The following is a 25634-nucleotide window of genomic DNA, read 5'->3' on the forward strand; positions in this document are numbered from 1 at the left end:
TCCTTAGCAAAGCGCATCCCAGGCTGCATAGCCGCACCGCCCTACCCAACCATACCACACATAAACATGACACCACCCCCGGGGTTTACACAGACGAGCCGGCGAAGCAAGAAAAGCGCCAGAAGAAAGGGCACTAGCCGGCGGGGCCCAGCCAGGGGGACTTCGCGTTGAAGTCCCCGATAAGGTGAACAACGTTGAAGAACAAGAATAATGTGAATATAGCTAAATATCTAACGGGCAATAAAAAGAGGAACGCAAAGAAGAAGAAGAAGAAAAAGTACCGACTGACACTACTGACAAGTGACCACCTAAAGTTATGTGCAAGTGACAAGTAATAAAATTTGTAAACAGGTAAATGTAAACGCAAATATTGTTGAATCTAAAGTTGAACTTGTAGACAATAATATTAATAATTGTTACATATTTTGTAATTTTATTATTGCAGTTACAATATGGAGAAAAATTTAGACAGGATAATGGAGGAACTGTACGTATACTTTACATAATTTCGATTTATAAACAGGCTTTAATATAATCTGCAGTATAATAAACCATTTGAATGAATAAATTAAAAATTTAAGGTAGAATTATGCAGTATTCAAGAAAAAAAAATAATCTAATGGTTTCTTTTATTTATAGTCTTTAGAAAGGTTTTAGTAAAAAAGAAACTGATGTATTGGAGGAATTAATGCCTTTTATATAATCAGAAATTTTTCTTATATTTTAGAATTAACAAGCCAGGTGTTTATGGTTGTGTTTTCGCTGACCATCAAGGATTATGTTTAGGAGGTAAGTTTATCAAAAGGTAGTAATGTGAATAGTAGCGTTTTATGTTAAAGTACAATTTTATAGTGAAGGGAAAAGCATCTACTGATAGTGCAGGTGTTATCGCTGCGATTGCAGAACAGGCTGCAAAGTTAGAACCAAAAAGCAAAATGCCTGTTATTCACTTAGAAAAAGATAACAAATCATGTACTATCCACAGAAGCGGAACTGTCACTGGGGCTGTTTTCAAAAATGTTCTCTAGTTGTTAACCTAAGATATATATAAAATATTTAGTTAGTACAGAAACGAGCAGTTGTAATAAAAATATTCTTTATTAATGCTTTTATAATAATAAATCTTTATCACATATTCTTTGGTTGCATATTTCTAATATTAATCAGTTTTTAATGATGCCCTTCGCTTATATTTATCGTAACCCAATCTTAACAATGTCAGATTTTCCAGAGCCCAAGTAGATATTGTTATTATAAACAAAATAGCTCCAACGCCAATATGAAGGATAATAGATGTATTTAATATGTAAATCTGAAACACAAGCATATAGGACTAAAGATTGGTGATCATAGAAATAAGCATATTTAAAATTACAGCTAAAAATTTAAATTACAGGGTAGCGATAAGGATGACCTTTAGTTTTCTTTTTGTTACAATTTATTTATTTACAATCGACATACAAATATTTGAATGAGGCAAAATTAAATAGTGTGGCGCGTTACAATCAAGACGCCCCTCTAATTTTCTTTGAGCTCACCATTCATCAATAATTGTCTAATTTTTCATCCTCAGATGTTTCTTATGACTCCTAGCTTTTAAGATGGAAAAGTTTTATCAGACGACTTCATTTCATGAAAATGAAAGTAACAAATCAACACTGTAATGTGTGTGATAGAAGCGAATATAATCTATCCTGGTCATAAACATATGAGTTGTCCACGACATCGATACCATGAGTGTGACAATAGTGAATGTAATTTTTTATTTTTGTCGTGGTAATGTAGGAGCTAAAATTCAAAGGGCAAATAAATGTTTACTTGCCTGAAAATAAAGGTAAAAAAAATTTCGAAACTTTTCATTCTTTTAAATAATGAATTTACACTTTATTTTATGGGAGGGGGTTGAAAAAAAAATTACAGTCACTTATTGTTATTATATACCCCTCAATCTAACTTGTCAAAAATTCAGGCAAGTTGACCAAAATTGCGATGTAAAGGCGCATTTAATTATTGGACTATTTAATCTCTGAGCATATTATTTACAAACGTCTACAATCTACATAGCCAATGATTTAATACGAGGGGGAATCAAATATAAACGGTAATTTTACTATTTAGCTTAGCACGTAATTCCGATCTAGAGGATTCGATGCTCAAGTGTTGTTTGGTTTATGAGGATGGGGGAAACCGATTTGGGTAGCAGCTGCGCTCTGTTCTGTCCACAGTACAGCCATGACTGAACGCCAGGTACCTTCGTCTGTTGCACAACGCATCATCATAAAGTTTTTAACCAATGAAGGCGTTAAACCATCGGAAATTTTCACTCGTTTGAGGGCACAGTTTGAGGATGCTACACTGTCTAAGAATCGAGTGTATACGTGGGTCAGAGAATTCAGGGATGGGTGAGAACGTGTTGAAAATGAAAGTCATAATCGACACCCACGAACAAGTCTCACAAATGACAACATCCGTGCTGTTCGAGAGCTTATTGAAGGTGATCGCCGGTTAACTATTGAACAAATCTCATCAGAATTGGGTATCAGCTATGGGAGTGTTCAATCCATCATCACTGATCAACTTAGCTTTAGAAAAATTAGTGCTCGCTGGGTTCCAAGGTTGTTGACCGAAAATCAAAAACAGGTCAGGTCGGAGATCAGTGAAGGACATCTGAATCGATTTCGACAAGAAGGGAAGGTTTTTTTGAGGCGTATTGTCACTTGTGATGAGACTTGTGTAGAGCACGGAGGTGACTACATTGAAAAATGTTAAATGTTTAGTTTGTGTATACCATTGATCAATAAATTTATTTTACAAAATTACCGTTTATATTTGATTCCCCCTCGTATAAAATTTTTATTATAAATATTTGATAGTAATGGTTTTATTATTCAAAGCATATTTCTTAAATCTATGGTTGTATTTGCTTTATAAAATATAAAAATTAACAAAACGAATGACTATCTGAAATGTTTCTAATATATTGAATTATATTTTTTCAGCAAAACAAATAGTTTTAAAAAATCGTTTTTGCCATATCATATAATGTAAAATTGCCGTAAAATTTAAAAATGCATAAATATACATAGTCCATTTGAAATAACAGAACCAGAAGTGCGAGGAAGTCACTATTTTCATTGAATAGATCTTTTTGATAAACCCCTGTATACAAATTTTCAGATTTCAATTCTGACTACTTTTTGAGGTAATCCTACTGGACCCTCTTCGTGATACACCCTGTATATCTACATTGTCTCCCATTCAAATACCTTCATAGCAAATAAGCAAACAGCATTAATAAGAGAATTATGGATCACCCTGTATTATGACAAATTGAATGAGTGATGACTAACTTGCGAGCGCAATATTATATTTTTTCCCCTAGACTGTAATGCCAGAATCGCTCATTCATAAGATACTTTCCCAAAAAATATTAAATTATTCAATGGATTGTAAATATTCAGTAGTTGTGTATGTAGGTACTTAAAATTTCTTACCTCTGATAATTTTGTCAGAATACCAGACACAATCAAAACAATAACAAAATTATACGTAGGTATAAGTCCAATAAGAGGTTGGTGTTTTGTATCTTTGTACTTCTTTTCAATGAAAATAATACTAAAACAAATAGTGTATATTATTAATAAAAAAATATTAGTAGTCATATAAATAAACTTCAAAATAATACTTTTCCTTGTTAAACGGACCCCGCAGAATCCTTATGGAAAGCGGCTATCCATAATTTTTTAGAAACTTTTCTGTGATAGTTCTAAACACGTGGATCAAATCTCAATGGGCACATACATATTATATTAAGGATCTGATTGAATGCAGAAAAATATCAGGTGGGTTTTGTTTAAGAATTGTAAGTACACCACATAAAATGGTATGCTTGTTCCGATTGAAAAAAGGAATTTTCGGTCAGATTAGGCCACTTTCGGTGTAAACCGGAAATCGAAAATAACCCTATGAGAGAATGTATTCCGTTTAACATTGTGCAATATGATGTTTTTCATGAAAAAGCTTTCACAGGAATTAACACGAGGTCAACTTTAGGTCATTTAGGGCTAAAAAACGCATTATAGAAAAAATGTTTTAAACAAAAATTTCACATTTTTTGGGGTTGAATCGAAATCCGCAATAAAAGGTCCATCCATCAGTGTAATGTAATTTTACAAAAAAGAATCATTGCTGTATTCTTACTATGCAGTGTATGGAGTAAAAAATTCAACTTTCAGGGGCCGTAGGTCAAAAACGAAGGATTTTCAGACTTTGTACCCATTGAAACTTTTGATCCACATGTTCAAACTATCACATAGCAAAGTTTCAAAAAAATTTGCCAAGGGCCACTTTCCATAAGGATTCCGCGGGGTCCTTTAACATCTTATATAAACATTTACCTTTGAAACCTTCGGTTTCATATACAGGGCGTCTAAATAAAAAAAGTCGTAAATCTCCAAATGTCTTGAATAAATTATGTATATTAGCACAGCTATTGAAATGAAATACATTAATAAAGTAGCATTCAATGTAAGAAAATTTAGTCTTAACTCAGATAAGTGACATGGATATGAGATATATTTGCCTCAAAAGTTATGGCATGTTACTAAAAAAAAAGTTTTATATAATTTTCTAAAAGCAAAATTTATTTGGATGAAAATGATCTCTTGACTGTATTGCACAGTTTCTACCAATTTGGTACAAATCAGCAACTTGTAAAGATTAGATAAATTTAGAGCTATTTAATTTTTAATATATTTTTACAAAAATATTGTAATTACTATTTATATATCAGAACTACTTCAGTAATATAAATATGCTTTAATTCGAAAGCTTGATAATCTGATTTGATTTCAGTTTCTATTTATTTGAATTATTAATGATTGCATCACACCGCGGTGATCCAAAAGTTATGTTCAACACGGCTCAATCAGTGAGTTGATAATTTTAAACTGAAATAGTGTGAAACGTTGGCTATTTTTTTTATTTTTAGTTTTAACTGTCTTGATAATCCAAATCCACTGTAATCCAAAACTATTCGGATTATCGATGTTATACTGTATTTTCTTACCTGTGGATTATTCTGGCACACATATTAATGCAATTCGCCAGTATAAAACCAACTGGCCCAAAAATATAGGTAAAAATGTACGAGATCAATAAAAACGTTATTGAAAATATCACCATAATGTAGTTGTACCTATAAAAATACAGCATTAGAGGTATCACTAAATTGTGAATCAATCCTAATTATATACAGGGCGATTGGGGATGGGGAGAAACCCCAAATATTCACAGGTGTTTAGGGAGCAAAAGTGAACAGAAAAGCATAACAAATACATATATGGTTGAATATCAACGATTACTGAGATAGCAATGAAAAATTTTTATTGACATATTATATTATGTATTGTGAAATCTGTTATTATTTGCTATTTCTATACAGGGTGTCCCGAAATTCATGCAACAAAATTTGGTCACAGATTCTTAAAACAATTTTAGGGGACCCGTATTTTTTATTTTTGCCAAGTGGCCCCCTCTTTCGGAGTTACAGTCCCCTGTAGTCCGCCCCTAAGAATAATCTTTTTTTTATATCTCGGAACCCTGTTGTACGAGAATCACTAAATTTGGTACACAGGGGTTTTATGACATGTGGAATCTGATGGTGCTATGTTTTTTTCTTAAAAATTATCAGTCCACTAGAAAGCCATTTTGTCTCTTTATACTTTTTTCGTAAAACGCAATGTTTTCCGGAAAAATGTCAAAATGTGATCGAATGCATATCGTGATTCGCCATTTTCCTCAAAAAATTGCGTTTTATGAAACAAATATCAAGAGACAAAAAAGTTGCTAAATTCAATGGCTTTCTAGCTAACTAATAATTTTAAAAAATTCAAATTTGCAACCAAATTTTTCTGGTTCCAAAGACAAGGGAGCCCACAAAAAAGTGCCTTAAAGGGGTTTCTCACCAAAAAGCATAGCACTGTGACATTCCACATGTCATAAAACTCCTGTGTACCTAATTTAGTAATTCTCGTACAACATGGTTTTGAGATATAAAAAAGACTTCTTAAGGGCAGATTTTAGGGGGCTGTAACTCCGAAAGAGGGGGCCAGTTGGCAAAAAGAAAAAAGACAGGTCCCCTAAATTTGTCTTAAGAATCTATGACCAAATTTTGTTGCATGAATTTCGGGACACCCTGTCTAAATACTTCTAAAATCTACTAGATGATGTTCCATTGAATATTAGGCGAAATATGTACTTTCAGCACACTGGTGCTTTGCTTATCAGGGATAACCTATTACCTTTTTGGTTTGATTCTAAAAAAAAAGGTCAATCTGGGCATGTTGCTTATTTTAGTCGTGCTTATATTTTAGTACCCTAGGGATTAAAATCATTTTAAGGCTTTATGAAGTGGTTAAATATTATTTTTAATGAACCTAATTACGCAACCAAATCTGAAATTGCAGTAGTGATTAAAGGCTTAACATTACCTGTCTAACTGTTCATTATTCATTGTCGCAAACACATAGCCTTCTGTTACACCATTCACGGCAAGTAAAACAATAGCAAAACTATGAAAACGTAATAATGTCACCGTAAGGTTATTTTCAACCAATTTAGGGCCACCATAAAGGTACAGCACTGTATAACTGTATGCTTGACCAAATACTACAACCACCAATCCTATGCTCATAACCACTTTGCACAGTTGAGCCAAGACTTCAGCAGATTCTGATATGTGTTTCTGAAACATTGAATACCAACATACAAAAAATTAGTTGTACTTACAGAGATGATCAAAAATAAGTACTAAAATGTAGCTATTAATGAAAATTTTTTACTAGAGCACTCTATGGAATTTTTGGTTATCTTAAATTAGATAAATCTGTTAAATTAAAGAAAGGTTGCAGAATTTTACGGTGAACAATATGTTGGAAAGGTATTTTTATTTTCTGTTCTTATCTTGATGTTATCAATGAGGAAAAAATTTATAATTTCAATTTCTTTTTTGTTTTTTTTTATTATTGAAAAGGATGGACCTTTTAAACTTTAAAACACTGCGGGGCAATATTTTGTCCTATTAGTACCGTCAGTGCAAAGAAACATTTAACTTAATTTTCTTGGATTAGATTTTTTCATTTTTGGATTCAGTTCATTTTTTCGATTGTGTCAGATGTTATGATTTACTATTTTGTTTCCATTGAAATATCAATTATATCACTTTTATAAAGTGTTTTTAAAAAACATCCGACTATTTTTTATTTCAAACAAAATTTTGACAATTCAGTTAAATTTCTATTGATGTCAAAATGTAGATAACTAAAAATGCAATTTTCACATGAAGGAAAGCAAGATATGCTTCAAACCTATGGATTAATTTGAGGAATAACTGGTTTTGCTTCATCTGAAAATTACATTTTTAGTTCTCTAATCATCAATGCAAATTTAACTGAATTGTCAAAATTTTGCTTAGGATAATAGTTGGATAATTTGTGTCAAAGCACTCTTTGTAAAAGTAGAATGTGGTATTTTGACGAAAACAAGAAAGTGAACCACAAAATGAGCTGAATTAAAAAAAAAAATTGAAGAAAAACAAAAGCTGAATATCTTTTTCCGTCTTCATATACTCTATTACAATTTCAAAACAAAACAAGATATGTTAAATTTCTCTCCAACATGTCATCAAATTTCACACCTTTGTCCTAATTTGAGAGAACTTGTATCTGTTAACATAATAGAAATCCTCATGGTGTGGCTCTCATAACGGACACCTGATTATGGAAAATTAAATCAAAATCAGTAAAGAAAATTTTTTACCTGCTCTTGACTTTTAAGAGGAACATCTCTTTTTATCATTTGAGTAAAATAAAAGTATGCTGAGTCTTCTATAGGACGAAAAATGAATCTAAAACAAATATTCTTTTACCATTTTTTTCTACTAAATTATTAATTACCAAATTAAAATAATGATTGTACTACTTTGTATATCTTGGAGCTTCGGCAATAAAATTAATTCTGTTTACTTCGTCATTATATAAATACCTATTTTTTGTAAATATAAATTCAAATTTGTCTTACCTTGCCGCTAAGCTTCCTAAATTGTTTACTATATCGTACATTGATTGCTGACTAAAAGTCAATACGGGGGATATAGTCATAACATATCTTTCTCCTTCTGTTAATACTTGTTTGACAACTGACTGCTTGACAAAACTGGCCGTCAACAAGCACAAATCTCTGTTTAACATGCGCTCCTGTAATATTTGTTAAATAAATACGTCTTGGAAATCTCGTGACAAAAATTTTTATAATCTTATAAGAAATGTAGATAGGACACAGTAATGGCAGTGGTGGCTTTTTTAAGGGATAATTTCTAGGCCCACATATAGAATATTCATAATGAAAGAGCTTATGAAAAAAATTGTGAAATAGAAAATGCTGCCAAAAGTGACATTTCGAAAAGGGTTGTACATATATTTGCAAATAGTATATTACACCACAAGGGCCGAAAGTTGAATTTTCGGCCCTGCGCGTCATGATCATGACAAGCAGGAGCGAGATTTCAACTTTTGGCCCGTGTAGTGTATACGATTTTTCTTCATACCTCGGTCGAAAGTACGTACTTTCGACCGAGGTATGAAGTAAATATATTTTTTTGTTTTGCAGAATTGGTCTAAGCTTGAAAAAACTTCTATACCACAGTTATTTTAAAATCAATTCGAATAAATATGGAGTGTGAACAAAATGCTTGGCTGAACTTTAATGGCAGATTTTTGTCACAAACTAATAAAAAAAAGTATAAGATGTGCCCCATTCTGCTTAATTTTTGAGACCTTTTCTAAATAAAAAATTAATTTCTGACGGACTTGACTTTTGCCCATCCATCATACATTAGAGAAAGTTGTAAAAAAAAATAACTGCTGCTCATTTTAATTGTAAGGGTTAGTTCAGAAGTTGGAGATTTGTGAAGGAGAGGGTGTAGCATATTATTATCTGACAGCCTGCATAAAAATGACTTACGTTGGTAAGCCATAACCACCATTGAGGGTTGAGAGAAACTCCTCGTATGAGTATAACTGATCTACAATCTTTTGGTCATGGGGAATTGAATCCGCGACAGTGGCAACATTGATTCAAGTACAACTGCTTGTCCAATGTCTGACCCAAACGGATAATGTTGTTACTCGATTCATTATTTTGAAATAACTTTGTCATAATCATAAGTTGAAACAATAATTGCAGTAAATCCTAACAATTTGAATCAAAAGCACATTTTTGCATTTAGTCTAATAGATTCAATTTCAAATATCTCGAAAGAAAAAAAAAATTGAGCAAAAAATTCTATTACCCCAAAACTATGCTTGTATATAAAAAATGGGATGTAGGTACATATGTTTGTGAACAATCAGAAACTAAAGCTGCGTACCTCCTATTTGATGAAATCAATCTAGCGGTTTTTTGTAAAAGAAAGCATATTCATATGATCTTCTTTCGCTAATTTGTGACATGCAATCAATCATTAGTTAGGAGTTTCGCAAAGTATTTTAGTTACACTTGTGTATTTTGAAAAATTTCTGTGCTTAAGAAAACTGGATATTAAAGCTAGGTCGTAAATTTATTAACATACAATAATTAATAAAAAAATTAGTAGAATATATTTAAAAATAAGGAACAATGAATAGAATTATCTTATCAAGATTATACTTTAGATAACCATTTTCATAAAATAAATATTTATTAAACATTTCCTTTTTTTCTATTCTATTTTGTATGTACAATTATTAATAACAATAGTACTACTCTCATGCATTTAATATGATGGCTTCAAAAATATTTTAACAAAAATATATTGGTTACTGTTAGTTTTGCATTCTTTAGTATGCATAAGAATTAACTAGGGCTAACATTTGAAATAGCTACCACACAAATTCAGCTTATTGTCTAGAAGTGACATCACTTTTTGGGTACTATCTCAGAAACTGAGATGTAACAAAAACATGAAACAATCTGTTTATAACGTTGGAATAAATGAATTGATTAAGACGAACCGAATATGTCTTTATTGAAAACCAAAAGTAGGCCATATCTAAAATGCAATACAAACGAACCTTGTAACTTTAACTTTAAAATTGTAAGGACAAGAGCACCCTGAAAATAACTCAAAATCAATCTCTGGAACGACTGGTGGCTTATACAGAGCCTTCATAAATGTTTACAAGTCATGTGATCTCGGTGCCTTGGCTGAATAGAATCTTGTGAAAAATAACACCAATCACAGCCAGTGAAACATAATGTAGTGATCGAACGAGTTAAAACGAACGATTCTTCATAGTGAACTAAAATAACTACAGTGCAACCTCTTTAATCTGAAAACACACTAAAATCCGATCACACACTAATCCGAACGGGCAAATCTGACCGATGACAAGAAAAGACTAGATCGCTTCGCGCGTACGCGCTTAGTCGGCAGTCAGTTTGTTTGCCGATAGCAGAGAACCTGTTGCGTGTAGTGTTTTGTGTAACAATTTTGGAGTTTTTTTGGAAGTAAGAAAAATAAAAAATGTGAAAAGCGTAAAATAATACATATATGTATGTAACTACATGTTTATGTTTTATCTTATATAAGTTTTATGTATCTTATATGATTTATATTTACAATATTGTTATACTAAAATGTGTATGTACTTACATAATATACTTATATACAAATCTTTATAGTATATTCGATAATTCGAACGATTCGATAATACGAACAATGTGGTGTTCGGATTAAAGAGGTTGCACTGTAGTTCCCTATTCTAAAACAAAGTAGTTCGCGCGAACTATTTGTGTCGATTTTGACCGATCTTATGTTTCGGTCTGCCAAAGCATAAAGCAGCGCACAGCGCATTTTTTCGTTCATTCATTACGTCTGCTCAACGAAACAGCTTAGTGTATAATGATTCGGATCGAACCAAAATAGTTCGCGAACTAAAACAAACAATTTTTCAATACATACGTACGATTGCGATGAGGATATGAGAAGGTAGACGCACAGAATATAAAAGCACATTTATAATTCCTAGGATAAGGGGTTTTAAAGTTAGAAAATTGAAAAAAACAGTCTATTATTGTCAGCCATTCCTAGGAAAAAAAGGCTAATGAACATATTTTGTAAGAAATTCCAGCGGCAAAACAGTTTATTCTACTTTAGATTCTTAATATTGTGCATATAAACAAAGGCAGGAGAGGTACTTTAGATCGTTTTATCTGATTGGATGAATATTTACGAAAAACCTATTATGCATTAGACTATTTTGCCTTAGTTTAGATCATTAGATTTTTTTGACTTTAGAAGTAAATGAAAAAACGCGCAACAACTATTAGATTCAGCGTAAATGTAAAACAATGCAACCCGCTCGTAAATATTACTAATTTGAAATTATTAATTTTTAAAACGCAGTTACTTACATACGTTAAAAATATCAGAACTGTATCTCTAATAGTAACTGAAATATATCTGCAGTAACACTTTCTTTTTCATCTAATTGGAAGTAATGCAATTCATCTAATTAGGTTTTAAGTGTATTATACTTTACTAAGTTGCCACAGCCTGTCCAAAGTTTTTAATTTTAAGTTAATTTTTTAAAGTTTAACATTCTTCATAGTTTATGTAAATCTTTCAGGTATTTGTACCTCCATTTAAAATTACTTATGTGAATTTCACATACACTGTGTAAAGATAACATTACCTCATTGTCCATGATCCCTGGAAAGAAATCCCAAACACTATTAAATGGAAAGTCACCCATATCTGAGAAAATAGTTTTCTTTGCTTCCTTCTCTTTATCATTTGACTCTGATTTGATTCTATTTAGAATAGGAATATACCAGAAGAAGAATCCATAGTAGCAACAGCATAAAATAACAGCAGAGATAATTTGAGCTATAGAAAAGGCATTTATAGCTTCATTGGGGTGATTTATTACTAATACTAAAAATATTATAGTACGACTTACTATGTATATTGTTTCAATCACAACCTAAAAAATAATGTACCTAATTAGAAATTTTATATTGATAGTTTTATTATTTTAAGAAAAATAAACAATAATAATTGCAGTTAATTATACCTTTAATTTAACAAAACAGTAACTCTGAGCCACCAAGACAACACTTTGGATACATTGCTCCACGATACAGGTCAGTGCAACGGCATAGCATCCTAATCTATACTGAGACAAATAAATCGGTTCGGTTGGTGTTAAAACATTTATCCAAATATACACCAATACTAATCCCAGTATTCCAGATATGGGTACACTAAAAATACATATTCCTTGCAAAACAAAAATAAAATGGATTTGGCTACTTACGATAACCATATTTGATTAATGACTTGTGCCCAGTTGTGGGATTTTATATCTGTTAAACAAGCTTTTAAAAGGGGTTCTTTTGACAGGAATAATATAGTCGATTCCAGCAATAACAATCTCACATTCATTATACCTAAAACTTCTTGGCCCAAAGTTCTTATGATAAAAGCATTTAAAATAAATGTGATGCATCTAAATAAAATCTGTAAAGTTGAATAACTGAATATTTATATTAAGCAAATTTGTAATACTTACCTGGAAAATGATACTAAACCATGCGTTTTGGACGCTACTTTTTAATATATTCCTTCCCATTATTATTTATTTTCTTAACTATAAAATTTAAGTTTATGCATGGTATATGTCAATATTTGTAGGTTATATTGTTATATTATTAAATGTTACGTTACATAAAACTTTACGATACGGCGTAAAATGATAGGTCCCGTTCTTTTATTCTTTTAAATGCCATTGATCATTGATTTTGTAGAGCCAATCAGATATTAGGGTTGTTTAAACAGACCAATAGTATTACATGAATGAGATTTTTGCATCAAATGAGGAATAAAACAGCACGGCCGTCTGCGTGTTTTACGTAATATCACATAACCTTCCATCTCATCTGCTCTTAGCATAACCTCTATTCAAATACACGTTGGAAAAATGTTTTTTTATTTTTTAAATTACAAATGCTATTTTTAGTTATTAATAAACAAACTTTACATTATTATGACATAAATATTTCAAACGAATTTTAATGTCTTGTCTTAATTTATGAAATGGATTTAATTCATAAGTTGATTTGTTAGGTAAGTCTTAATATTTTGTTTGTAATTATATGTAACTTTTATTAATTTATAGTTAAAACATATTATGGAACTTGGAACTGCTGAGAGAAATTTATATTTATCCTCTTTTGTTGTAAGTTACTTTAGGTTAGATATAAATTTTAGTAGTTCAAATAAACCAGTGGAATGGTCTAAAATTTAAATTTAAATTTCGCATTTTAAGGGAGGTGGTGTAGCAGGATTTTTTGTTGATATGGTCCTATTTCCTCTTGATACATTAAAGACTAGACTACAAGCTGAGCAGGGTTTTAAAAAAGCAGGAGGATTCAAAGCAATTTATAGGGGAGTAGGGCCTCAAGCCATAGGAGGTGCCCCACAAGGTAAATATTTTGTATGGAATAGTTTAATAAAAAATATATCACGATCTTTTCAGCTGCATTATTTTTCGTTACTTATGAGGGTATTAAATATTACGCTGAACCCGCTGTGCCAACGAGTGCCTTACCAGCTGTTTATATGTTTGGAGCATCGATAGCAGAAGTAGTAAGTCAAGGAAATATTTGTTTTATTTTAATATTTTAATAATAAAATTTACAGATGGCCTGTTTAGTTAGAGTTCCAATGGAAGTGGTCAAACAGAGGAGACAAACTCAACTTGGTAACAAATCTTCATTACGGATAGCCTTATCAGCCTACAAATATGAGGGTATAAGAAAGGTGCATTTTTTATTAGTTTGATTTTTTTTTTAATTATTAACACAATGTGGTATTGGTATTATATAAGGTATTGTTTTTATAAAATAGTTTGAAATAGATTAACATCGCCCTTTGAACTTTTAGATACAAGATACAAAGAAAGTTTTTGCTCAAGACTTTACTAAATCATGAGAGAGTTAAAAGTTAAATAAAATATTTTTGTTGTGAAAGATTTTTTTAGTGATTTAGATAATAATATAACCTGATGTAAAAAAAGGGATTGGCAAAAATAAAATTTTGATAATTGTTTTTATAAAATACTTTGAAATAGATTAACATCGCCCTTTGAACTTTTAGTTACAAGATACAAGATACAAAGAAAGTTTTTGCTCAAGACTAATAAATTACGAGATAGAGTTAAAAGTTAAATATAATATTTTTGTTGTGAGATTTTTTTTTAGTGATTTAGATAATAATATAACCTGATGTAAAAAAAGGGATTGGCAAAATTAAAATTTTGATAATTGAAAGAAATGTGAATCAAAAGGAATCATACATGTATGTAATGAAGTAATGTGTAATTGAGTAGAAAGAAAAAGTCTCCTGTTTGTGTTAATTCATATCGAGATATAAATATAATTGAGAATATACTAATCTGGTTGTTTACAGGGTTTGTACAGAGGGTTTGGTTCAACGATAACACGCGAAGTTCCATTTTCAGTAATACAATTTCCTATTTTAGAGTATTTAAAAAGTAATTACAGAAAACGGTTTAAGAATAACATACCTCTTGAATCTTGGGAAGTAGCGATATGTGGATCAATTGCAGGTATTTATTATAAATTTACAATAATTTGCCAGTCATATAACACGGATAAATTGAATGAGTTGATCTTCCACATATCAAGCTTGTAAATAAAAGTTCCCCTGCTATGCAACCATTCAAAACATTAGCTCCATCGAGCAGATTTATCATTTGATAAAACTGCATATCTCAACTTCCATCGTTTATTTTATCCTACTGCAAATCTAAAGAAAAAATTCCAGTTTTCTTAAGAGATCACAAGACAAGTTAAACGGAGGTTAATGCAAGTTTGATACCATTAACGTTCAAATTTTACCTGGTAGATCTATTTGATGGTCGAGTCAGGTAGTGATGCCTTAATTGTCATAACAAATTTGATATGTAACAATTAGTACTGATATGCTAAGCTAAATCCGTACTGATTAAATTTGTCCGATTTAACCTAATATGTAAGCTAAATCCATATTGGTTGAATGATTTCCGGGCTGAAACTTAGTTTCAGAGTGACTTCTGAAGAAGAGTAATATGTTTCGCAAAACGTCAAAAGTTGTAAATCGACGACGTGGCAACCAGCCTGGAAATCATTCAACCATTAACGACAGCCACGGAAGCCTACAAACAAAACTAAATCCATCCAATTTATCCGTGTGTGTATGACTGGCCATTGACTAAAGAAATATACAAGGCGTTAATACAACTTGTCAAAAATGGAGGACTGTTTTTGTCGTCTAAATTTGAAAATATTTTCTTATAAAAATTTGCCCTCAAAGCTCATATCTCTAAATAGGTAAATATCTTCATAAGAAATTAAAATATTGAAATTAAATTTTGTGAGCATTAACAATGGTACAGTCTGTATATTTGTTTAGATAGAATTCCAAGAAGAAGCCTTCTTGCGTCACTTTCTTGGAATTAACCGCATTCGACGTCCCAGGTAGAAAGACATTGGCATAAAATTTCAAGGCACACGCCCGTGCCTCGGTAAATCGTTACAGTAGTTCCAAAATATTGTACAGACTAATGTATAGTGGCATTCAACGAAAAAAGTCTAAACCCAACTATAGCAGAATAGATATGAGGACATACTGGTTGTTTTACTAATAAATTGAATACCATTAAAAAAACCAATTGCTATTTGAAATATAAATTTATTTAAAAATAAAGTGATGTCTTAACGTGTTTGCTTAGTTTTCAAAGTTTTGATATAAGACAATCTGATACATACAAATTTAGATAGATAGATAGATAGATAGATATTAATGTTGTACAAAAAGTGTAACACGTCAAAAAGAATTACAGTAATGGTATAAAACCATTATGAAAAAAAAAATTGTAAAATATACAAAACAGTACACACACACACACACACACACACACACACACACACACTAGAAATTGGCCTCAATGATTTGGGATCGAGGGGGATTATCCCTCTTTATCCTGCCTCATCTCGTGTAGGCCTGGACAGCCTTTGTAGGTGGGCCCCATCCGTCGTCTACCCCGACCGCAAATGCGGCCGGTGTAGGCGCTTTGTGGGACCTCCTTTTGTCCTGGCTGGGCCCCGCCGGCTAGGGCCCTTTCTTCTGACGCTCTTCTTGCTTCGCCGGCTCATCTGTGTAAACCCCGGGGGTAGTGTCATGTTTATGTGTGGTATGGTTGGGTAGGGTAGTGCGGCTATGCAGCCTGGGATGCTAAGGTGGCCCTTAGGCTAGCGCGGGTGGGGAGGGGTAAGGAGGGTATGGGGGGTGTGTATGTGTGTGTGTGTGTGTCGTTGTCTTCGTTTCCACATACGCCAGTGTTGATACATAATTATTACAGAATATGAAAAAAAATGGTAATAAAATAACAAATAATATAAGTACCTACAAGCAATAAATGGTTGTCAAATGTTAAAACAAAATGTTTGTAAGAAGACGACAAAACAATTAAAACAAATAATAAATGATATATGTTAAAATAAGATTATGGGCAACGTTTAATCTATATAAAAAAAACTGAAAAATGCAAATGTGCAAAGCCTATGTCTAAGTTAGTATAGGGTTGAGATGACATACTGAAGCTGGTAGTGCATTAAAAAACTGGGATGCTCATATATGATGTGCCATTACTTGGTTTACTTAAGCAGTGAAAGTCTAGTATGCAACTCTTCATTTCATTTTCATTCTTCATTTCTTTTATCTTAATTTTTTTTAACATACAAAAAACATTGGAGCATGTATGTATTTGGTAATGTTAAAATATCATTATGAATGGCTTTTCTTTGAATAGAAAAAACGATATCAGAAAGCATAGCATAAGATATTTGGGAGTGAATAAGGCTATGATAAACAGTAATTCACATTTGTTGAGCTTCATCGCTAAACAAGTTGCAGATTAAATAGATGCCTTTGGAGATATTATTACAGAGGTAGTGGGCGTGTCCATATTGCAATTTCGGATCCAAATATATTCCCAAACATTTTACTGCATCAGGATTGATATTGAAGATTATAGACGATGGGAATTTCATGGCATATTTGTCACCCCTTTTTGTTCATCAATTGAAATAACTCGAATACGTATTATTTGATTTTGATTATTTTTGGGGTATAGACTTTCGCTTCCAATCTACATATTTTGGTATTATACAGGGTTTTTTTAAACTTAGAACTCCTACAAAATTGATGTATGGTGATAATATCCGTTCATAATTTTTTCCTCTTTTGGGCAATAACGACGACTATTTTTATTTCATAGGTGATACCATTTGGAAGTTTTTGGGCCTCTTGTAGAATTTTTATTAAATGAGCGGTTTGGGTACAAAAAATATTTTTTAAATATATGCATTATCTTGCCACCCATATTACAATACTTAACAAAGTGCTAGTAGGCTCTAATTTTGTAGGTTGACTGTAATTTCAGTTTGATCTTGTATCTACCAATTCTGTTTTACCAGAAGCGGAACAATAAATATTCACAATTAACATGTGTATGCTCAAAAAAATCTACGTTGTCAAAGTGAAACAATATCAGCATGAATTTCGCATCAATGTTTGGTTTGGCATCATTGAGAGCATTGTACCCAATAGACTGAACGGGAAATTTTATTTAGAATTTTTGTAAAACTCGAGTTATTGGAAGATGTGCCGTTATTACTCAGAGCTAACATGTGATTTATGCATGATGGCTCTCCACCACATTTCACTGTAAAGTGCGGCAGTATCTGAACCAAAGATTATCTCGACGATGGATTGGTAGAGGGGATAATGTTGCTGTTAACTGGCTTGAACGTTCACCAGATTTAACACCTTGTGACTATTATTTTTGGGGTAATCTGAAAACAACAGTGTATGCTTCCACACCTAACACTAAGAGTTGTGGAACCATATCCAAAATGCCATAAATGTTTTAAAAAATAGCCCTTAAGAACGGCAAAGGGCGTCCTTTAACTTTCTTCACCGAATTAAACTTTTTTGTAGAAACAATGATGGTCATTTTGAACAGTTATAAGTTATACTAGATTTAATAATATCAACTTTGTTAATTTTATCTCCAGAATTTTTATTGTATTTGATTGTTTTTACGAATTATTTCAATAAAATTAGGCACCTTGTAAATAACTCTAATTCGTCATATGTGCGTGTATCCATATCAAAAAATGAGGTAACTTGATATATCTTATAATAAACACTCATTAAGAATTGGCAGGTACAATGCCTTAATGATCAAACTGAAATTACAGTCAACCTACAAAATCAATGACTACTAAGCACTTTGTTAAGTATTGTAATATGGGTAGCAAGATAATGCATACATTTAAAAAATATTTTTTGTATCCAAACCGCTCATTTAATCAAAATTCTACAAGAGGCCCAAAAATTTCCATATGGTATAATCTATAAAAAAAAATAGTTGTCATTATTGCCCGAAAGAGAAAAGTTATAAACGGATATTATCACCATATATCAATTTTGTAGAAGTTGTAAGTTTTAAAAAACAATTTGCATAACAACAAAATTTGTAGATTGAAAGCAAAAGTCCACCCCAAAAATAATCAAAATCGACTAATACGTATTCGTTATTTAGAAAATTCAAAAAATTTTTATGAACTTTGAGTCCATCTAGCAGCCAAACGAAGTGATTTCGGATATAGGTGAATTAGCCTAAATCTGCTTATTTTGAGTCCACGAATCTGTGGTCTCCCGTTGTACGTTATTCTGGGACGCCCTGTACAATCATTTAAAATATTTTATTTTTATAGATAACACTTTTTCTGGAAAGGACACAATATTAAATTACTTTACTATTTTTTATATAAAATAACTTGTTTTCAGGTGGATTTTCTGCAGCTGTGACAACACCGTTAGATGTAGCAAAAACTAGAATAATGTTAGCAGATAGAAAACTAGTTAGATCTGGTGAAATAACTGTTCGAAACACCCTAAAAAATATATACAGAAAAGAAGGAATTAAAGGGTAATCTAATAAAACCGTTTTCCAATACCTATCCAAGAATGAGGACTGTTTTAGGGTATTCGCTGGACTTCTGCCCAGAACCCTTTGGATAACCTTGGGTGGATATATATTTTTTGGCAGCTACGACTTTTCCAAAAACTTCTTCAACGACTACGTTCTAGAAGCTAAATATATATAATTTATTTGTACACTTTTAGACCAATTGTATTAGTTAAAAAATAAATACTACCTATGTTACTAATTATGTATTTTAATACAAAAGCACTCTATAATATATAATATCACTTATTTACATCTAGTATCGTTAAAAAATCTTACAAACTAGATTTAAAATATAAACTCTGTTATAAACATTTCTATAATATATATATTTGCTCTGCTTTAAATAGAAATATTGTGCAATCGTTATTTTAAATAACAAATATACTTTATCGTTTATAAAAAAATATAAATATAAAACAAGGCACAGTATATATAAGTTCACTGAGCTTTCACTTTATAAGCGGTAAAAAAATAACAATACTTAATCCTTAATTGTCACAATCCAATGCAAATTATCTACTTGGAAACATTGCAAAAAGTAGATTGTCAACTTGTATATAAAAATTTGCATTGGATTCTTAATTTCAATACAAAATAATCTGACAGCCAGCTTTGTTATGTTCCATAACCTCCAATTTAAGCAAACCCACGGTTTCTTTAAGTTGGTTGACGATTGAACCGAGTTCAACATTTTCATTTTTCAAAATTTTCACCTTATCCTCAAGTTTGGAAATGCGTTCTAGTTTACGTGACCGGCACTTTGAGGCTGCTAATCGGTTCCTTTGCCTCTTCCTCTCCAGTTTTATGCGTTCTTGGTATTCCATATCAACGGGTGACATCGGCGGACTCTGGTTCAAATTTGGAACGGTTTGGGGTTCTTCTTTTATTTCTTTGATGGAAGGTATTAAAGTGTCATACATATTAGTGCTATTACTGTCTGAACTCTGTTGGGAATTACTATTGTGTAAGTGTGTTAAGGCTTCAACAAAACCACCAGCAAATCGTTCTTGCTCTGCTGTTACAGTGCGGGGAAATAAAAGGGATGGTGTTGGCGTGTTTGGCATTCCATTTGCTAAAATCATATTTTCTAATTCAGGAGTATCTACTTTTAGCATATTCAGGTCCGGTGATGACAAAACTCCTGTGTTTGATAGAGGTAAAGTCAAATTCTTCTTTCCCTGGTTGAAATCTAAGGTTAAGTTTCGTTTCATATTGGTAATATTAGTCTTCTGTTCTTCGTTGTTGAACTGGCTCATTTTAATTATTCTTAAATAACTCCCAACCTAACCAACTCCACAATTTAAAAAATAAGTATACTGGTACCACTATTAAACTCAAAAGAAAGTAATAAACGGTATCAGAGATTTCCATACAACTGAAAAGAAAAACAACAGGTTAAATATACATATTTACAATAAGATAATTATGTGTGAAGGCCAATAAATATAAAATATAATTATTGACCTACAAATCTATTCTATAAATATATCAACACTACTTACGTAAAAAACCACCTTCCAAAACAATCCTTGTCGAGTTAACGTGTTAAGTGATTCATGTAAACAGTAAGACGGTAAAATTTGATAGAAATACAGAAATGTTTAAGTAAGAAAGCTACTTGTATGTTCCTGGAATAATGAAATAATACGTCCAATAAAAGAATTGAAAAGGATGACTCATTATTTTCAAGGTTTCCCAAATGTCAAATGACGTCATGTTTTCGATTAGATGTTCCGAGAAAATAACGTTGAGAACTATAGGGATCCTTTATTATTGGATACACATAAAAGGAGAGAACCAATGACGAACTTAGTATATTCTTTTCCAGAATTGCGGATATTCAAATTCGCCATATTGCAAATATTTGGCGCGCAAATTTTAAATCACAAAAAATGAGATAAAATTAAATCACTGTTAACGAATATTTTAGTAAAAACTGTAATCTCGACTGTAATATTTCATTAATGGTAACAAGTCTGAAATTTTTAAAATATTTTTTCTTTATGTTTGTCATTATAACAAATTAAAATTATCTTGTTTACATAGATTTTATGTGTGCTTTATTCAGTGAAGCAAAACATAACTTGATGGAAAATTTCTAAAAATCAAAATAAAGTCGAACATGCCTTTATTAGATGTTATCCCTTTTCAATCTACAGGATGTTAAAATTATTTAAAAAACTTTTTGAATTTAAAAATTTTTTCCACCAAACTGAAAAAAATCCCATAGGAAGCTTGAAAAATATTTGGCTTGAAATTGCCAAATTTTTAAAATTTGAAATAAATTTACTACGGATTTTTTTTAACTTGCTCTGTATGTATATTTTGTAGGCAGAGTGAGGTACCTACACCTGTGCTACAATAAATAATAATAGGTGCTTGATTCGATAAATCGATGTTGAAACCAGTTAGTGATTTCTTTTGATTATGATGGTTTTATGATTCAATTAATAGGCATTAAGTACCTATATATCCAATTGAGTTTTGGGCATTGTGAATAATTGTTTTTATAAAATTACATAATAGCATATAAAATCGTCAACTTTTATTTAAATATTCGTTTTTTGACTCAAAACATTTTAGAAATAAAATTTGTATGATATTTTTTTAAGGCAAGAAATGGAAAAATAGTATTCATTTTGTACTTAACAGTTACACCTTGCTGATGGAGTAAATGAATATGACCTAAACTTTCTGTTCTTCAATCATTGAAGTGTAAAATTGAAATAATATTTGAGTTAAATTAAAAAACCCAATGATATTACAGAGAAATGCTATTCAAACTAATACATTTTACATGTTACACAGCTATTTACGATAATTTGAAGTCAATAATTGGCAATTTTGTATTGGGTAATGCTTAAAAAGTATTTGCAAGCATTTTTATCTTAATTATTATGCCTTGTCATATTAATTTTTCTAATATCAAAACAATAACGCAGTGTCTAATATGCCCAAAAAGAGTTTTGTGGTTGCAGTGAGGTATCTTCATTTATTCTAAACGCCGTAGGTAGGTGATTACTTTATACTGCAGATTGAGTGAAATAGATTCATTTCATATCAAATAATAATTGAATAATTAAAAAACAATTAAAATAGGATACCAAGGAGATAAATAAATTATTTAAAATGCCAAAAGTGCACAGACAAGTACTGACCTATTTTAATCAAATAACTGGTTCTTTAGAATTTTATTTTTTGAGAGAATTGTGCGTATTCATGGTTCAAAGTAATGAATTGTAAGTCAACTCATTTTAACAAAATGAATTGTGTGAACCGATTCATCAAAAAGAATTGAGTTGCCCACCTCTTCTAAAGATGATAAAGTGCAAATTTCAAATTTTGTGAAAAACAAAATCGCTTTTATCGCAAAAGCTGTTGGGTTTATCAACATTAGACTATAACATTTTTACTCAAAATCAAATCCTCGTTATTTTTTTATGCGAATTGTTAATGTGTGAAGAACAAAAGTTTTGGATCATATCTACTTCACCAGCAGCGTACAACTAGCAAAAATTATTACTATTCTCACCCTAAAAAACATACTGAAATTTTTAGGCAGATATTATTCAATGCTGCTGTTAGATAAATACCTATTACAAAATTTATGATTTTACTTTGCAGCGAAGAAAAACTTAAGAAGAATGAATAAGTGGCTCTAAAATATTTTGTAATTTAAGGTAGAATATAATATTAATATACAGTCCGTTTATTAAGTACATATAGAAACTTTAAAGGGTGAATATTTGACTAACTTTAAGATAGAAAGTTCATGGGTCTACAACGGCTGGGTTCTTGAAATACAGAGCGCCCAAAAAAGCGCCCTTTTCAGCCATTATTGTAAATGTTATTAACTTATTTGTGAAGTAGTTTAGTTTTAGTCATGTAAATGATCTAAGTTTGTTATATCGCAATACAATCAATAAAAGACACATTTTTTCACTTGTTTTTCAAAAACTCTTAATGATTCAACTTACAAAATTCCAATGCAGGTTTAAATTTAAACCTGTTTTTTTTTTTACAAGACGGCTGCTTTCAGCGACAAATACTAAGAGTACCTTTTGTAAGTAAAATTGAATGGAGAATAGGTACCTTATTATGTTTAGTCAAAAATGACATACAGAGTGACACAAAAACTTACGATTATTTAAATCCAGATACAACACTGTATGTGGAGCCCTCTAACATTAAACAAAACATAAGGTAAATATTTGAGTTTCTCATCATCAATACTCCCAGTTTCCCAAATTTTGTCAAATTGCCATGTTATTGAACAAAAATATAATCAAAATACCAAACAAAAATTTTTTTGGACGCTCTGTATCTCAAGAACCAAGTCGTTGCGGACCCATGTTCATATGCTCTTACCTTAAAATTAGTCAAAGATTCAGCCTTTAAGTTTGTAAAAGTACTTAATAAACACCCTCTGTATCAAAAATAAGATATACAAGTCACATCTACAATATTTATAATTGTTTTGTTTTCCCTATGGATCAAACAGCTGTCAGGCAAAATGTTCCGTTAATGTCAAAAAATGATTTATTGTCTCATAGTTTAATGTGAGAAATTTTTTCCATCAAATATCGACATCGACATTTTATATTATACAAAATTAATTAATATTTTCTCCTGTTCACTACTCCAACAATTAATATTTTTGCGCATTGTCAACAAATAACAATGAATAGGCACATGCTCATGTCACACAAAAACGTTGGAACAAGTATTTCTCGCCATACAGCCCACATTCTAGAATTCGTTGCCATATTCATTTAAGTTTACAAGTTTACCATCTGCCTAAAGCGTGTCCTCATTGTCAATTGACTTTATCCGTAGACACAGTTGACTTAATGTATACGAGACAATCGACTTTGTCGATCGCCCTGTTGACTGGTTTTCCATGAGCTGTCGGTAAAATCAAAGGGTAGTCGAGATGAATCCTAAATGCAAACATGCTGCTCGGTGTTTGACATCAGAAAACAGATTTGAGTGTGGCGTCTCTCATCGTTTGTATGTACCTATCCTATCATCTACCGGTAAAACGGAATGGGAAAAAGAAAAGGCGGTAGCGTTTATTAAGGTGTACAAATTAAAAATAAATCTATCTAACAGTAAAAGCAATCTGTACATCTGTATTCAAGGTTCAATTTATCTATCAATATCATCCTTTTTTAAATCTTCATATTCACATTTCTACCGCCATACCAATTTCTACTTTGAAGACTTGGTCAAACTGAAAATATTCTTTTATGCGATGATTTCCTTTTTTAGACACAATAATAACAAATGCGACACAAGCAATAATGGTGTCATCTTCATTAAACCTCTTGGTTTTGACTGATTGACAAATTTTCTGCTTTCTTGGTTTGGACAGGTGACGTCATTTTGACTTATCGGTCGACAGTGTCTATAGACAGAGTCGATCGACAGTGTCAACTCAGTGAGGACGCAACTTTAGAAACCAGAACCTTAAAGCTCTCATTATACAGGGTGTTTCATAATGATTTGCAAATATTTTAAAGAGGTGTTTAAAAAGTAATTTTAGGGGAAGTACTTCCAATACATTTTTTCGATTTGAGCCCCCCCTGAGAAAATATTCAAATCTCAAAATGGCCGAAAAAATTTGCTTTCATTTTTTTTATAAAATTTTTAGTTCATATTTGCTTAGCTTTTCCTATTGATAAAAAAAGAATTTTTGCAAAAATCATGTCAAAAATGACAATTGTTTTTGGTAACATACTAATTATGTGTACCTAATCGTCAAGGAAAAATAATTTTATTTTTTTGCTCGTAAACCATTAAGTATACGAAAAAATGAGAAGAGTAAAAAAAGTTTCTAAACGAAATGTAGTACTTTTCTTTTTGGAATTGGCTAATGTAGAAAAAAGTTGTGAGAGAAATAAAACCAAGGGGTGCTAATTTCTTTCATTCAGACATAAACCAGAAAAAAAGACTACGAAAAAAATACCATTCGATTAGTTGTTAACGTGTCCAAAATTCAAATTTCTAAGTTTAACCGTTTTCGTGAAAAAATAATAAAAGCTAATTTTTTCGACCATTTTGAGTTTTGAATATTTTCTCAGGGGGGGCTCAAATCAAAAAAATATATAGGAAACACCTCCCCTAAAATTACTTTCAAAACACCTCCTTAAATATTTGCACATCATTATGAAACCCCTGTACATATAGATGAGAAATCGTACTTTTAGTAAGACAATGATAGAAGTAAATCCATCTAAACTATAAAAAAGTCGAAAAACAAGGATTTCTTAAATATTTCGCAGAGAAAAATCATGGAAAACGTGGGCACCCATGTCGGAATGTACCTTTCCTGTTTTGTCGAGAATTTTGAAAAATACTCAATGATTATATGATAAAAGCATTCTGCAGGGGGTGGTTATGTTTACAGTACCGTAAGAGTATATTCAACAGGCGTGTAAAGTTCGGAAAACGTAATGTTAAATATGAGTAAAAATATGTTTATTTTTCCTT

At 31.3% G+C, this 25634-nt stretch overlaps 5 protein-coding genes across 6 annotated transcripts; 2 read left to right on the forward strand and 3 right to left on the reverse strand.

Moving 5' to 3' along the window:
* Positions 1-270: 270 nt before the first annotated feature.
* Positions 271-1087, forward strand: LOC108915021 (ragulator complex protein LAMTOR5). 2 transcript variants are annotated; one of them, XM_018720969.1, is made up of 4 exons: positions 271-351; positions 446-487; positions 728-789; positions 853-1087. In XM_018720969.1, exons 2-4 carry the CDS (start codon positions 453-455, stop codon positions 1026-1028), a joined length of 273 nt encoding a protein of 90 aa, XP_018576485.1. In that variant the 5' UTR covers positions 271-351; positions 446-452; the 3' UTR covers positions 1029-1087. The 2 variants fall into 2 exon arrangements, with proteins under 2 accessions (XP_018576485.1, XP_018576486.1); XM_018720970.1 differs by lacking the exon at positions 271-351 and having other exon boundaries at positions 358-487.
* A 9-nt stretch (positions 1088-1096) lies between these two features.
* Positions 1097-12671, reverse strand: LOC108915020 (protein RFT1 homolog). Its single transcript, XM_018720968.2, has 10 exons — positions 12612-12671; positions 12357-12559; positions 12114-12303; positions 11733-12023; positions 8080-8255; positions 7819-7906; positions 6492-6745; positions 5069-5197; positions 3495-3615; positions 1097-1312 (listed from the first exon to the last, which is right to left on the reverse strand). The coding sequence occupies exons 1-10, from the start codon at positions 12669-12671 to the stop codon at positions 1160-1162; spliced, it is 1665 nt and encodes a 554-aa protein (XP_018576484.1). The 3' UTR covers positions 1097-1159.
* Positions 12672-12956: 285 nt separating this feature from the next.
* On the forward strand, positions 12957-19334 carry LOC108915018 (S-adenosylmethionine mitochondrial carrier protein homolog). Its single transcript, XM_018720966.1, has 8 exons — positions 12957-13165; positions 13218-13277; positions 13368-13524; positions 13578-13687; positions 13742-13861; positions 14510-14669; positions 18959-19100; positions 19155-19334. Exons 2-8 carry the CDS (start codon positions 13230-13232, stop codon positions 19276-19278), a joined length of 861 nt encoding a protein of 286 aa, XP_018576482.1. The 5' UTR covers positions 12957-13165; positions 13218-13229; the 3' UTR covers positions 19279-19334.
* Positions 19335-19336: 2 nt separating this feature from the next.
* LOC111691268 (transcription factor jun-D-like) lies at positions 19337-20424 on the reverse strand. Its single transcript, XM_023456097.1, has one exon. The coding sequence runs from the start codon at positions 20396-20398 to the stop codon at positions 19727-19729; it is 672 nt and encodes a 223-aa protein (XP_023311865.1). The 5' UTR covers positions 20399-20424; the 3' UTR covers positions 19337-19726.
* Positions 20376-20804, reverse strand: LOC108915019 (phosphatidylinositol N-acetylglucosaminyltransferase subunit Y). The gene is made up of 2 exons (XM_018720967.2): positions 20645-20804; positions 20376-20517 (listed from the first exon to the last, which is right to left on the reverse strand). The coding sequence occupies exon 2, from the start codon at positions 20511-20513 to the stop codon at positions 20400-20402; it is 114 nt and encodes a 37-aa protein (XP_018576483.2). The 5' UTR covers positions 20514-20517; positions 20645-20804; the 3' UTR covers positions 20376-20399.
* Positions 20805-25634: the final 4830 nt, after the last annotated feature.

Source organism: Anoplophora glabripennis, unplaced genomic scaffold, assembly GCF_000390285.2.
Source record: "Anoplophora glabripennis isolate ALB-LARVAE unplaced genomic scaffold, Agla_2.0 scaffold1144, whole genome shotgun sequence".
Taxonomy (NCBI): domain Eukaryota; kingdom Metazoa; phylum Arthropoda; class Insecta; order Coleoptera; family Cerambycidae; genus Anoplophora; species Anoplophora glabripennis.